Genomic DNA, 13427 nt, shown 5'->3' with positions numbered 1-13427 from the left:
AAGTCACCCAGGTACATTTGGGCAAATCGTGAAGGAGGCATTTGCATTCATATTACATTTTTTCTGCAAGAATATCGTCAAATCTGTATACTTGGACTTTGAACGAGCTTTTACAGTATTAGTAGCCATATTATAAGTTCAACATTTGCAAAACAATCAGTTTTCATAACTTCATAACTCTGAATATTCTTATAATTTTTGTCCAAAAGTTAAAGGCATGCTGTCGTACAAGATTAGTAGCTACATTTCACGACCGATACAGGGTTTCTGGGTACCCCCGTAAAGCCTAGCTGTTTGACCCCGATTGGTCCTTATTTGACAAAGTTAGAGTTGTTCAAGTGAAGACCGCCCGCGTCATCGGCATGCCATGAAGGCATCGCTATCTCACCAAATATGGTGTCCTATAGGATATACTACACCCCTAATGATATAGTGAAGTCTGGTTACGTTCTAGGATCTCTGAGGAATACATAGAAACATGATTTGACTGGTTGAAACAACGTATAGGGTTAGATTTTCAGATTCCTTTCTTTGCAAATTGAACAAGTGGAAATACAAAATCGATCATGCATGCTATATGGACCTTTTTAGGATATGAAAAAGGATTCTATCTAACAAAACGACACTTCATGTTATCTCTGGGACCCTTTGGATGATAAATCAGAGCAAAATTTATGAATTTAAGAACGCATTTCACCGTCAGAGGTGAATTTATCAAACCTATCGTGGTGAAAAAGTGTTTTGTTGTTAGGAGCTCTCCTCAAGCAATAGCATGGCATTTTTTCGCAGTAATAGGTACTGTAAATTGGACAGTGCAGTTATATTAACACGAATTTAAGCTTTCAGACAATATAAGACACTTATATGTACCGACATTTGTTGTTTCTCTAAAATCTGCGATCGTAACAAGGCTCTGCATGATTTACAACTTTCCCGTTGACCGGAAGCCTTTCCTACATTTGCAAACATTTCTAAAAACCTGTTTTTGCATTCTTTATCAAACAATTTGTCATTGTTGTAAATTTCCTTAGGCTGTCTGCTTGAAATTTTTGATTTCATAGGGAAGCTTCTCTCTCTGTCTACAGCATTATAAACGGGTTTGCTCTGCCCTTGAAGTCGGAACACAAACAGTTCCTGGTTCGAGTCCTGATCCCTCTACACACAGCCAAGTCTCTGTCCATCTTCCATGCACAGGTCAGTCACTCTCTCTGTCTCTCTCTGACTCTGTCTCTCTCTGACTCTGTCTCTGTCTGTCTCTTTCTCTCTGTCTGTCTGTCTCTGTCTGTCTTTGTCTGTCTCTGTCTGTGTTTGCCTGTCTCTCTGTCTGTCTCTCTGTCTCTGTATGTCTGTCTATCTCTGTCTGTGTCTCTGTCTGTCTGTCTGTCTCTGTCTGTCTCTCTGTGTCTCTCTCGCTCTGTCTCTCTCTGTCTGTCTCTCTCTCTCCCTGTATGTGTCTGTCTGTCTCTCTCTCTGTCTGTCTCTGTCTGTCTCTGTCTCTGTTTGCCTGTCTCTGTTTGTCTGTGTCTCTGTATGTCTGTCTCTGTCTGTGTCTCTTTCTCTGTCTGTATGTGTCTGTCTGTGTCTGTCTGTCTGTGTCTGTGTCTGTCTGTCTGTCTGTCTGTCTGTCTGTCTGTCTGTCTGTCTGTCTGTCTGTCTGTCTGTCTGTCTGTCTGTCTGTCTGTCTGTCTGTCTGTCTGTCTGTCTCTGTCTTTCTCTCTGTCTTTCTCTCTGTCTGTCTCTCTGTCTGTCTATGTGTCTATCTCTGTCTCTCTCTGTCTCTGTCTGTCTCTGTCTCTCTCTCTCTGTCAGTGTCTATGTCTGTGTCTCTCTCTGTCTGTGTCTGTGTCTGTGTCTCTGTGTCTCTGTCTCTGTCTCTGTCTGTCTCTCTGTCTCTGTATGTCTATCTTTCTCTCGCTCTGTCTGTCTCTCTGTCTCTGTCTATGTCTGTCTTTCTGTCTGTATGTGCCTGTCTGTGTCTCTGTCTGTGTCTGTCTGTCTGTCTGTCTGTCTGTCTGTCTGTCTGTCTGTCTGTCTGTCTGTCTGTCTGTCTGTCTGTCTCGTCTGTCTCGTCTGTCTCGTCTGTCTGTCTGTCTGTCTGTCTGTCTGTCTGTCTGTCTGTCTGTCTGTCTGTCTGTGTGTGTGTATGTGTGTTCCCCAGTACTAAGAGTTAAAGGTGCGCTATGGAGAAATAATTTTCTAAAATTCTAAAGTTCTCATTTACAACTGCGCCTGGCCAAGATAAAGCAAAGCAGTTCGACACATATAACAACACAGAGTTACACATGGAGTAAAACAAGCATACAGTCAATAATACAGTAGAAAAATAAGTCTATATACAATGTGAGCAAATGAGGTGAGATAAGGGAGGTAAAGGCAATAAATAGGCCATGGTGGCAAAGTAAATACAATATAGCAATTAAAACACTGGAATGGTAGATTTGACAGTAGATGAGTGTGCAAAGTAGAAATACTGGGGTGCAAAGGAGCAACATAAATAAATACAGTAGGGGAAGAGGTAGTTGTTTGGGCTATTTATAGATGGGCTATGTACAGGTGCAGTGATCTGTGAGCTGCTCTGACAGCTGGTGCTTTAAAGCTAGGCTGAGCGATAAGTGTTTCCAGTTTCAGAGATTTTTATAGTTCGTTCCAGTCAATGGCAGCAGAGAACTGGAAGGAGAGGCGGCCAAAGGAGGAATTGGCTTTGGGGGTGACAAGCGGGATATACCTGCTGGAACGCGTGCTACGGGTGGGTGCTGCTATGGTGACCCGCGATCAGAGATAAGGTGGGACTTTACCTAGCAGGGTCTTGTAGATGACCTGGAGCCAGTGGGTTTGGCGATGAGTATGAAGCGAGGGCCAGCCAACGAGAGCTGGCCTTCTCGTTGGGGGCCAGTTATGTGACAAAACAAGGAATTATAGTGTGGAAAATCATTCTATAATCTAAACCGCTGTGAAATATATTTTCCATAACCAAAATAAGTCACATTTCTATGTGCATTTGGTTGGGTTGCCCAAAAAGTTACACATTGCAGCTTTAAATATTAAATGAGAGAGACTGCATTGTGCACCCATGACCACTAGAGACCGGCCTGGAGTCACACTACAGACTGACTGCACATCCAGCTGTGATCACAACTCACACTTTCCTCTTATAGACACACACAAGCAGTATCTGTGAATGTGTGTCTGTGTCAATGTGTAGGTTTCTATATATGTATGTGTGCTCTATTCAATCTGTATGTTTGCATCTCAGCCTTGGTGTGTGTGTGCATATATATGTGTTTGTGAATGTGTCAGTGTTTGTGTGTGTATTCTGAGTATAAACGTCAGCTTGCCCTACATTTCTCTCTTCAGACTCCATGTATTATTTATTAACACACACAGCACGGCCTGCCAAACACACATGCTCTCTCGCTCACTCGATCTGTTTCCCAGTACTAAGAGTTAAAGGTGCATTATGGAGAAATAATTTCCTGGTTGCTAAAACTCTACTACTTCACCTAATTTCAGGTTATGTGACAAAACAAGCAAGTATAGTGTAGAGAATCATTGTACAATCTGTACAAAGCTTCAGAACGGGAACCATAGAAATAGCGCGCACAGAACAGATCTACCGCTTCATTGACTTGCTTTCAGAATGACAGATTTATAACTCACATTTCTATGTGAAATTTGTCAGGTTGCCCAAAAAGTTTAATATTGCCTCTTTAAATATTAAATGAGACTGTAATGTGCACCCATGCCCACTAGAGACCGGCGTCGAGTTACACTACAGACTGACTGACTGCACATCCAGCTGTGATCACAGCTCACACCATCCTCTTATACACACACACAACCAGTATCTGTGAATGTGTGTCTACGTGTAGGTTTCTATATGCGTATATGTGCTCTATTCAATCTGTATGTACTTGTATGTGTGCATCTCCGCCTTGGTGTGTGTGCATATATGTGTGTGTGTTAGTGTGCATGTATTCTGAGTCTAAACGTTGGCTTGCCCTGCATTTCTCTCTTCAGACTCCATGTATTATTTATTAACACACACAGCATGGCCTGCCAACCACACAAACACACAGTTCCCTCAGGGAAAGAGCATGGTTAGCAAACCCCATTCACTCCAGCTAGGATCAGCTCAAACTGCCCAAATAAAAACCATTAGCAGTGCTGGTAGGTTGGTTTATCTCAAGGGTATTCAACTCTTACCCTAAGGGGTCCAGAGCCTGCTGGTTTTCTGTTCTACCTGATAATTAACTGCATCCACCTGGTGTCCCAGGTCTAAATCAGTCCCTGAGCAGAGGGGAACAATGAAAAAAGCAGTGGAACTGGCTTTGACTTCCAGAGTTGAGTTTGAGGGGTCTATTTGGTCTGAGAGAACAGTATCTGTTTTCTTACTACAAATGTGCCTCTATCTTTTTAAAGGGATACTTCGGGATTTTTGCATTGAAGTCCTTTATCGACTTCCCCAGAGTCAGATGAACTCATGGATACCATTTGTGTGTCTCTGCATCCAGTATGAAGGAAGTTTGAGGTAAGTTTTGTGAGCCAATGCTAACTAGCTTTAGCACAATGACTGGAAGTCTATGGTATCTACTAGTATGCTAGCAGTTACCATAGACTTCCAGGCATTGCGCTAACGCTAGTTAGCAATTGAGCTAACTGTTGTTAGCAAATACCTTCAATCTGCACGCAGAGACATAAATGGTATCCATCCTTTGGCAAAGTAGATAAAAAGGTTTCCTTTTTAAAATCCTTAAGTATACTACATTATTATTATTATTATGACCTCATCACTGAAAGATAAGATGTTTCCCTCTACAATACCCACTAGCCGCACAGGACTAATGAGAAAAGAGTGTACAAGACCAGGCACTAAATCAGACTGAGGGAAAAAGAACATCATCAATGATGTACTTTTTTTACACAGAAGATCATACAAAATGATTGCCTGATGATCTTCTTAATACCATTCTGATTTCAGTCACTTCAAATCATACTTCCTTCAGATTGAAAAACGATCAAATATACTGTTAGACTGATTTGTAATTGACTGTCATAGCCCCAATATCAAAAATATTTTGATATCAAAATGGGGTCGCGGGCCAAAAAGGTTTGGAGCCCATGGTCTAGCTGGTTCTGTTGGCAGATCAGCGTGGTCTAGCTCAGGGGTATTCAACTCTTACCCCACGAGGGCCGGAGCCTGCTACTTGTCTGTTCTACCTGATAATGCATTGCATCCACCTGGCGTCCCAGGTCTAAATCAGTCCCTGATTAGAGGTGAACAATGAAAGAAAGCAGTGGAACTCAGAGTTGAGTTGAAGGGGTTTAGCTGGTCTGACTAGCATGGTCTAGCTGGTTATGCAAAAACACAGCGAAGGCTGGTCACCAGCAAAAACACAATCAAGGCTGGTCACCAGCCCATGCTGGTCTATGCTGTTTTTTTTCAGCAAGGCGGGAGGGAACAATGGCTTGTTTCTCAAATGGTACCCTATTCCCTATATAGTGCACCACTTTTGACCAAAGCCTTTGGGACCTGGTCAAAAGTAGCGTACTACTGATAATAGGGTGGGGATTCTGGTTAAAAGTAGCCCATGGTTTAGACCAGTGTTTCCCAACTCCAGTCCTCGAGTTCCCCCAACAGCATACATTTTTGTATTACTCCCTGACAAGCACACCTGATTCAACTTGTCAACTAATTGTCAAACCCTCCATGAGTTGAATCAGGTGAGTTTGTCTGGGGCTCCAAAACAAATATGCGTGTGTGTGTGTGTGTGTGTGTGTGTGTGTGTTTGTGTGGTTCGGGGTACTCGAGGACTGGAGTTGGCAAACACTGGTTTAGGCTGCTGTATTTACATTTTTAAAGTCACCAGTTGTCACCTCTTATTAGCCTGGAACTACAAACACCATAAACTCTATCCTAACAGACTACAATACCGATAATCCCTCACCTAACAACAGAAAACAACTCTGTATTTACCCTAGGCTTGTCACTAATCTGACTTTAATACTTTAAACGCTTCAACTCCTGTCTTATTTTAATCACTGGTTCTTTCCTGCTTTTCTCATTCATCCCTCCCTCCATTCAACCCTCTACCTCCGCTCCAACCCTCTGTTGATCTTTCCATATAATGTGCATAGGGAGTAGGGGATGGAGAAAGTCAGGGATGAAGAGAGAAAGAAAAGTGAAAAAGATGGAGAGAGAGGGGAAAAGGTGAATGGGAGGCAGAGAGGTAGAAAGTGAATGAATTATAGAGAAAAAGAAAGTGAGACAGATAGTAAGGAAGAAATATACAGAGAGAGAGAGAGAAAGGAGAGGTATAAGCTCTATGTCATATACCCTCAGGGCAGGCTGTGACATCACTCCTTCCGAAGTAAACACACACACTCCGTCGCCATGGTGCCCACTCGCCATGGCAACGCGCCTAGGCGGAGGGGCACCAACTTGGAAAACGTATCTTTCCGATCCTTAGAGCAGTAATCCGGTGGGATCAGGGTTTTACATCCCATTGTATTCACACTCTAGGGCAGGGTTTCCCAAACTCGGTCCTGGGGCCCCCCCTAGGTGCACGTTTTGTTTTTCCCCTAGCACTACACAACTGATTCAAATAACCAACTCATCATCAAGCTTGGATTATTTGAATCAGCTGTGTAGTGATCGGGCAAAAAAACAAAACTTGCACGGGGGGTGGGCCCCAGGACCGAGTTTGGGAAACCCTACTCTAGGGAACATGTGGGTGTGTGTGTATGGGTGTGTATTCTGACTCTTGGGAATGCCACAACAAGAAAAAACTACAGATTACTGCAATACCACTGCTCATAACACGACACATGGGGTGTGAGTGTGTGCAGTGTTTGTGTGTGTGTATACACACACAGTATTTGAATGTGTGTGCGTGCATGCGTAAAATACAATATTTTAGTGTGTACACAGTATACAGTACTCCCAGCTAGCCCATTTGATTCCTTGGAAGTTGTTGGAATGTACGCTTTTGGTTTCCCATTGGTTCTGGGAACAGTCTCCTGACTGGTAAAACTGAATGTTTTTAAATGTTCTGGGAACTTACATTTTTAGGTTGCTGGGAGGTTCTGAGGACATTTTACTATGGTTCCTTGAAAGTTTTCCTGATAGGTTTAATTAACGTTCTGAGAACCGGAATTAAAGGTTATTTGGAGGTTTTTTAATAATTTCCTTTAAACTTTCACTGAATGTTTCAATAAGACTTTTAATAGCACTGCTAGCCCAGCTAGCACATAATGTTCTGAGAACCATATGTTTGTCAGAGCTTGGTGAGAGCATGGTTGTCCAATGGTTATTTTGCATACAACCTTCCCACAACATTCTGGGAATGGTGCAGGATACCCAGCTAGCACATAACGTTCTGAGAACCATGTTTCTCAGGTGGGAATTTCAGTACTTCATCATAAAGTTTTTTACAGGTTTTACATTCCTATTTAAAGTAATGTTCTCTGAACGTTCAGAGAACGGTAAGATACCATGTTCTTCTGTGGGAATTTCAGTACTTCATCATAAAGTTTTTTGCAGGTTTCCTCGTGGTTCTATTTAAAGTCATGTTCTCAGAACATTAAGAAAACGTTCCATAAAAACCACAATAAAACATGAAGAATGTTATTAAAAAATATATACATTCTTTTCAGCGTCAGCAAAACTCTCTCTATCCTCTATCTTGTTAAGTGTGTTCAGGTGTGTTAGCTGCGCCCACTAATTGCCCACACCTGATCTTAATGAATGCTCGTTTCCTTTGAAATGGTCTCTGATTGAATATACTAAAATGAACAGCTTTGTATGAGTTAAAAAACATGGCATCCTAGCTCCATCCTGGTGGCGCAGTGGACAAATTCCTTGGATAGAGAACAGAAGATCATTGGTTAAAATCTCACTGATGCCGTGCCACAAGAAAATGATATGTTTTTGCATGAATAATGCCTAAACAGATGAAATTCCATGTGTTGTATCTGTGCTTGGAGTTCAACACAGTTAAGCTAGCAGTGTTATTAAAAGTCTTATTGAAACATTTTCTCAGAACATTATTTAATTACCTTCAAATACCCTAGAATTTCCATTCTCAGAATGTTAATAAGACCTCCCAGGGAAACTTTCAGGGAACTATAGTAAAATGTTCTCAGAAAACATTATGCGGAAGTACTGAAATTCCCACAGAAGAACGTTATTTCTTAACATTATTTCTTAACTATTTGAGAACATTCCCAATGTCAAACCAGTTGGAGAATATTCCTAGAACATTATCAAACTGAAATTAAATATAACCATGTTTGAACTTTTAGGAAACGTTCTCTTAATGTAATACTTTTTTTTTTGTGAAGTTCCTTAAATGTGCTGAGCAACTATACGGCGCCATTCCCAGAAAGTTATGGGAAGGTTGAATGCAAAATAACCATAGGACAACCATGCTCTCACCAAGCTCTAAGAAACATATGGTTCTCAGAACATTATGTGCTAGCTGGGCTGTGTGTGTGTGTTAACCTACTGTATGTATCTACCACTCTACAGCTGGCGTACTGTGTGGTCCAGTTTATGGAGAAAGATTCTACTGTCACAGAATACGTAAGGAACACCTTTTCGGTTGGAAAATTACAGTAACTTTCCTAAAAATCCCAGGCCTTCCAGAAATCCTGATTGCAGGATTTCCTGCATATTCCCTACTGATTCCAGGAATACTCCAACCGGGATTTTGGGAAAACCTGGGAATTTTGGATTATCGTTTACCGGAATTTTGCAACCTTACTGTTGTTAGTCACTGCTCACACTGGAAGTTCCAGTATACATAAAACACTGTAACACCTTGCTGGACTTTGCCTCTGTTTGTTTTCTGTTCAGATCATACGAGGGCTCCTCAAATACTGGCCCAAAACCTGCACCCAGAAAGAGGTGAGACATCTTTGTGTGTGTGTGTTTTTTTATAAACTCATGGTGTGATTCTCTCATATGTGTGTGAGCCTGTGTATGTGCATCTGTGTGTGTGTGTGTGTGTGTCCGTCCGTGCGTGTGTGTGTATATTTGTGTGCATCTGTCTCTTCATCTTTGTGCGTGTTTTTCTTTGTGTGTGTGTGTGTGTGTGTGTGTGTGTGTGTGTGTGTGTGTGTGTGTGTGTGTGTGTGTGTGTGTGTGTGTGTGTGTGTGTGTGTGTGTGTGTGTGTGTGTGTGTGTGTGTGTGTGTGTGTGTGTGTGTGTGTGTGTGCATCTGTAGGTGATGTTCCTAGGGGAGATAGAGGAGATACTGGATGTGATCGAGCCATCTCAGTTTATCCGTGTTCAGGAGTCTCTCTTCAAACAGATCGCTGCCTGCATCTCCAGCCCACACTTCCAGGTACACACACACACACAAATTAAAATTAAAGCACACACATGCACGCACGCACGCACATACACACACACAGATCTCTGCCTGCATCTCCAGCCCACACTCCCAGGTTAGGCCATGCCCACCACATCTGGGCAGCCAATCCCCTGTCCTCTCACATTGATCTAACAAACTGCAAAGGACAAATTCTCTGGACAATAAAGATTTGTTGTACTGTAATACACTGAGTGTACAAAACATTAAGAACACCTGCTCTTTCCATTACTGACTTACCAGGTGAATCTAGGTGAAAGCTATGATCCCTTATTTATGTCACTTGTTAAATCCACTTCAATCAGTGTAGCTAAAGGGGAGGAGACCGGTTATAGAAGGATTTTTAAGCCTTGAGACAATTAAGACATGGATTGTGTATGTGTGCCATTTAGAGGGTAAATGGGGAGAGAAAAGATTTAACTGCCTTTGAACGGGGTATGGTAGTAGGTGCCATTTTGTATCAAGAACTGCAACGCTGCTGGGTTTTTCCACGCTCAACAGTTTCCCGTGTGTATCAAGAATGGCCCACCACCCAAAGGACATTCAGCCAACATGACACAACTATGGGAAGCATTAGAGTCAACATGGGCCAGCATCCCTGTGGAACACTTCCAACACCTTGAAGAGTCCATACCCTGACGAATTGAGGCTGTTCTGAGGGCAAAAGGGGGGTGCAACTCAATAGTAGGAAGGTATTCCTAATGTTTTGTACAGTCAGTGTATATAACCTAAGCTTTCTCGTTCTTCCTCCCTCTATTCCCCTTCTGCTCTCCCTCCATCCATCCCTTCCTCCTTCTTCCTTCCTTCTCCCTCACTACTTCTCTCTCTTTCTCCATCCCTTTCTCTCTCTCTCTCCCTCATCCCTTTCTCTCCCTCCCTCTCTCCATCTCTCTCTCCCTCCCTGCTGTAGGTAGCAGAGAGGGCCTTGTACTTCTGGAACAACGAGTACATCCTGTCTCTGATAGAGGAGAACTGTCAGGTGATTCTACCGCTGGTCTTCGCCACACTCTACAGAGTGTCCAAGGAGCACTGGAACCAGTGAGTGACCTCTACCCCTTAACCTCTAACCCCTAACCTATAACCTTTGCTCTTTAAGTCTGTATGAACTGTGAATCTCTGCAGATATACCTCTTTAACCCCACCTTCACTCGTTTTCTGTCCTTCTCTCTTCCTCACCTCTCCATCTCTCTCTTTCTCTCTCTTTCTCTCTCCCTCCATTTCTCTCTCCCTCCATCCCCCTCTCCCTCCATCCATCCATCCTCTCTCTCTCTCTCTCTCTCTCTCTGCAGGACTATAGTCTCTCTGATCTACAACGTTCTGAAGACCTTTATGGAGATGAACAGCAAGCTGTTTGATGACCTCACTGCCTCTTACAAAGTGGAAAGACAGAAGTGAGCGTGCGTGTACTAATATGTGTGTATAACACCCCTGTTTCTCATCCTCCCGTCTTTCTTTCTCCTTTTCTCTTTGTGTTCACTTGCATTCAATTCAAGGATCTTTATTGACACGAATGTTCCCTCTAAGCTACAAGCATGCGCAGGTGCGCAGCTCCCCGGGACTGCCCCGCAGAAGAAATATCAGCCCGCGCAGAGAAGCATGAGATTGAACTTCACTCAACTTCCTACAGTGTTCCTCCTTAGTTAACACTATTAACATTTCGCTTTCCTGTGGGAATTGTGATCGAATCAACGCAACATTAGCCATTTTCAATGCAACATACCGAAACAAAATGAACTATGCAAGACTTAGTATGCAAAACTAACTATGCAAGAGATTGTGTTGTAGGGAGAACATTTCAGAGTAAGATTCTATTGCATTGACACGCACAACTTAGCCCGTACTCTACACAGACTGGTGCGTCACAACCAATCAGAGCTGCAGTAGGCCTATATGCAAATAGGCCATTGCTGTATATGGATCTGTGCCATTCACTTTGTACTGGACTGTGTTTACAGCATGAGTGGTCATGTGTAGATACGCTTGTTTTAAGATCAAAGCGAGAGCCACATGTGCACATTTGTTCATATCCTTTAAGAATTAGTGAATTATTAGCCCAGTTATTGATCATTTGTAGTCAGCAATGGGCGAGTGATTACTTCCTACAAGAGCACAAAACGTGTATCTTTGAAAAACGAGTTGGGTAAAGAGCATATTTTGTCTTAATTTTGATAAATTGAGACCGTCTTGAATTAGCTAAATTGCCAATAAGGCAAAGGGTAGAATAATTTGTCTGATTCTCTGTAATAATAATGTGGAAATAATAATGCATTTTATTTTGTAAAGTGGTTTCTTGCATCAAACAACAAGACAACATTTTCATTCAACTCCTTGTCTGAAGGATAAGTGGATAAATAGGTTAATGTCAAGCCCTGCATGTTTTTTTTTAAATCTCATGGAATGTAAATCTCATGGAATGTAATGTACATTGAACACCACACATTGGCTTCTACTGTTAGAACAGATATTTCCATGTTAAAATGGCATGGGATGCATTTTCTCATTTGGAAGTTGCATTGATTAGCATCACAAGTCATTATCTTCAATCAGTCAATCAAATGTATTTTATAAAGCCCTTTTTCCATCAGCAGTTATCACGAAGTCCTATATAGATTATCTTACATTTCTCTGTCTCAATCCCCCCCCCCCCCCCCCCCACAACTTGACACAACTGTGGGAAGCATTGAAGTCAACATAGGCGAGTATCCCTGAGGAACGCTTTCGACACCATGCCCCGACGAATAGAAGCTGTTCTGAGGGCAAAATGGGGGGTGCAACTCAATAGTAGGAAGGTGTTCCTAATGTTTTGTACACTCAGTGTGTATATAACCTAAGCTGTCTCTCTCTTCCTACCTCTTCCCCTTCTGCTCTCCCTCCCTCCCTCCATCCATCTCTTCCTCCTCTCTCTCTCCCTCCTCCCTTCCTCGCCTTTCCCCTCAAGGGAGTTGAAGAGGGAGTGTGAGCGTGCAGAGCTGTGGCGGGGGCTGGAGGAGCAGCAGGAGAGGAGACTGCAGATCCTGGGGGAGGCCAGTCGCAATCAGAAGAACCTCCAGGAGAGAGGGGAGCCTCCTCAGCCCTCCTCCACACAGACGGCATTCCCTGAGCAGCCAAACCCCGAGCTCAGCGGAGCCTCTTCTAACACCTAGAACCAGACAGCGGAGGATCAGTACCAGGATACATAGAGTACTTAGAGGACATACAGAGACAGTATGGACATAGCCAAACACACACATGTACACACGAAGGAGCAGACGCACACGCTCAAACACACACACACACACACACCCACACACACACACACACGCACACACACACACACACACTGAGAACGTACACATGAACACACACATAGTCGCACACAGGCATATACTGTATACACACACACACTCATGCAGAATGTAAACAAAATATGAATCAACTCAAACAGACTGACACTCACCTACATTGAAGTGCAAACACAGCCCTCTACATACTCACTGGAAGACTACCCACACAAACTGCCCATCTTAAACAAGACATATTTTTCTCTCTCTCACACAAACACACACTCACACTCACACTCACACTCACACTCACACTCACACTCACACACACAGGTACTGGTTCTAGCTGTCTAGGTTTTGACGTGGAACCGTTTTCCCGGTTCTCCGACAAAGGACTTTATACCGTCCCAAAAGATACAGAGGAATGATGACGTGAATGCTACATAATATTGTTGCTTCTTCTTCTATTATTCTCTACTGTACTACTACTACTACTACTACTGATGTTTTTATATATATATATGTCTGAATATTATGATTATTATAGTGTTGGTGGGAGAATCTTTAGTGTAGAACTCCTAAAGCTTTAGCATAACTAGAGCATGGTCCAAATCACACCCTATTCGCTACAGAGCGAGTGCACTATTGGCCAAATGTAGTACACTATATGGGGCCTAATCCCCATATTGTAGTGCAATACTACTGACCAAAAGCAGTGCACTATAATGGGGAAAGGGGCTACTTCCCAAATGGCACCCTATTCCCTACATAGTGCACTACTTTTGACAAGAACCCT

The 13427-nt window shown here is 42.8% G+C and overlaps 1 protein-coding gene across 1 annotated transcript in view; it reads left to right on the top strand.

The window, feature by feature from the left end:
• LOC120049306 (serine/threonine-protein phosphatase 2A 56 kDa regulatory subunit beta isoform-like) overlaps nucleotides 1-13427 on the top strand; it is a 43491-nt gene extending 30064 nt beyond the window's left edge. Inside the window, exons 7-13 of the mRNA XM_038995556.1 lie at nucleotides 1086-1194; nucleotides 8528-8581; nucleotides 8855-8905; nucleotides 9225-9344; nucleotides 10282-10409; nucleotides 10661-10762; nucleotides 12310-13427. Coding sequence (XP_038851484.1) covers nucleotides 1086-1194; nucleotides 8528-8581; nucleotides 8855-8905; nucleotides 9225-9344; nucleotides 10282-10409; nucleotides 10661-10762; nucleotides 12310-12514 — 769 coding nt within the window. The 3' untranslated portion in view covers nucleotides 12515-13427. The remainder of the gene's footprint in view (nucleotides 1-1085; nucleotides 1195-8527; nucleotides 8582-8854; nucleotides 8906-9224; nucleotides 9345-10281; nucleotides 10410-10660; nucleotides 10763-12309) is intronic.

Source organism: Salvelinus namaycush, chromosome 6 (assembly GCF_016432855.1).
Source record: "Salvelinus namaycush isolate Seneca chromosome 6, SaNama_1.0, whole genome shotgun sequence".
Lineage (NCBI taxonomy): Eukaryota > Metazoa > Chordata > Actinopteri > Salmoniformes > Salmonidae > Salvelinus > Salvelinus namaycush.
The sequence above is the reverse complement of the archived record's forward strand: the minus strand, read 5'-3'. Positions and strand labels throughout refer to the sequence as shown.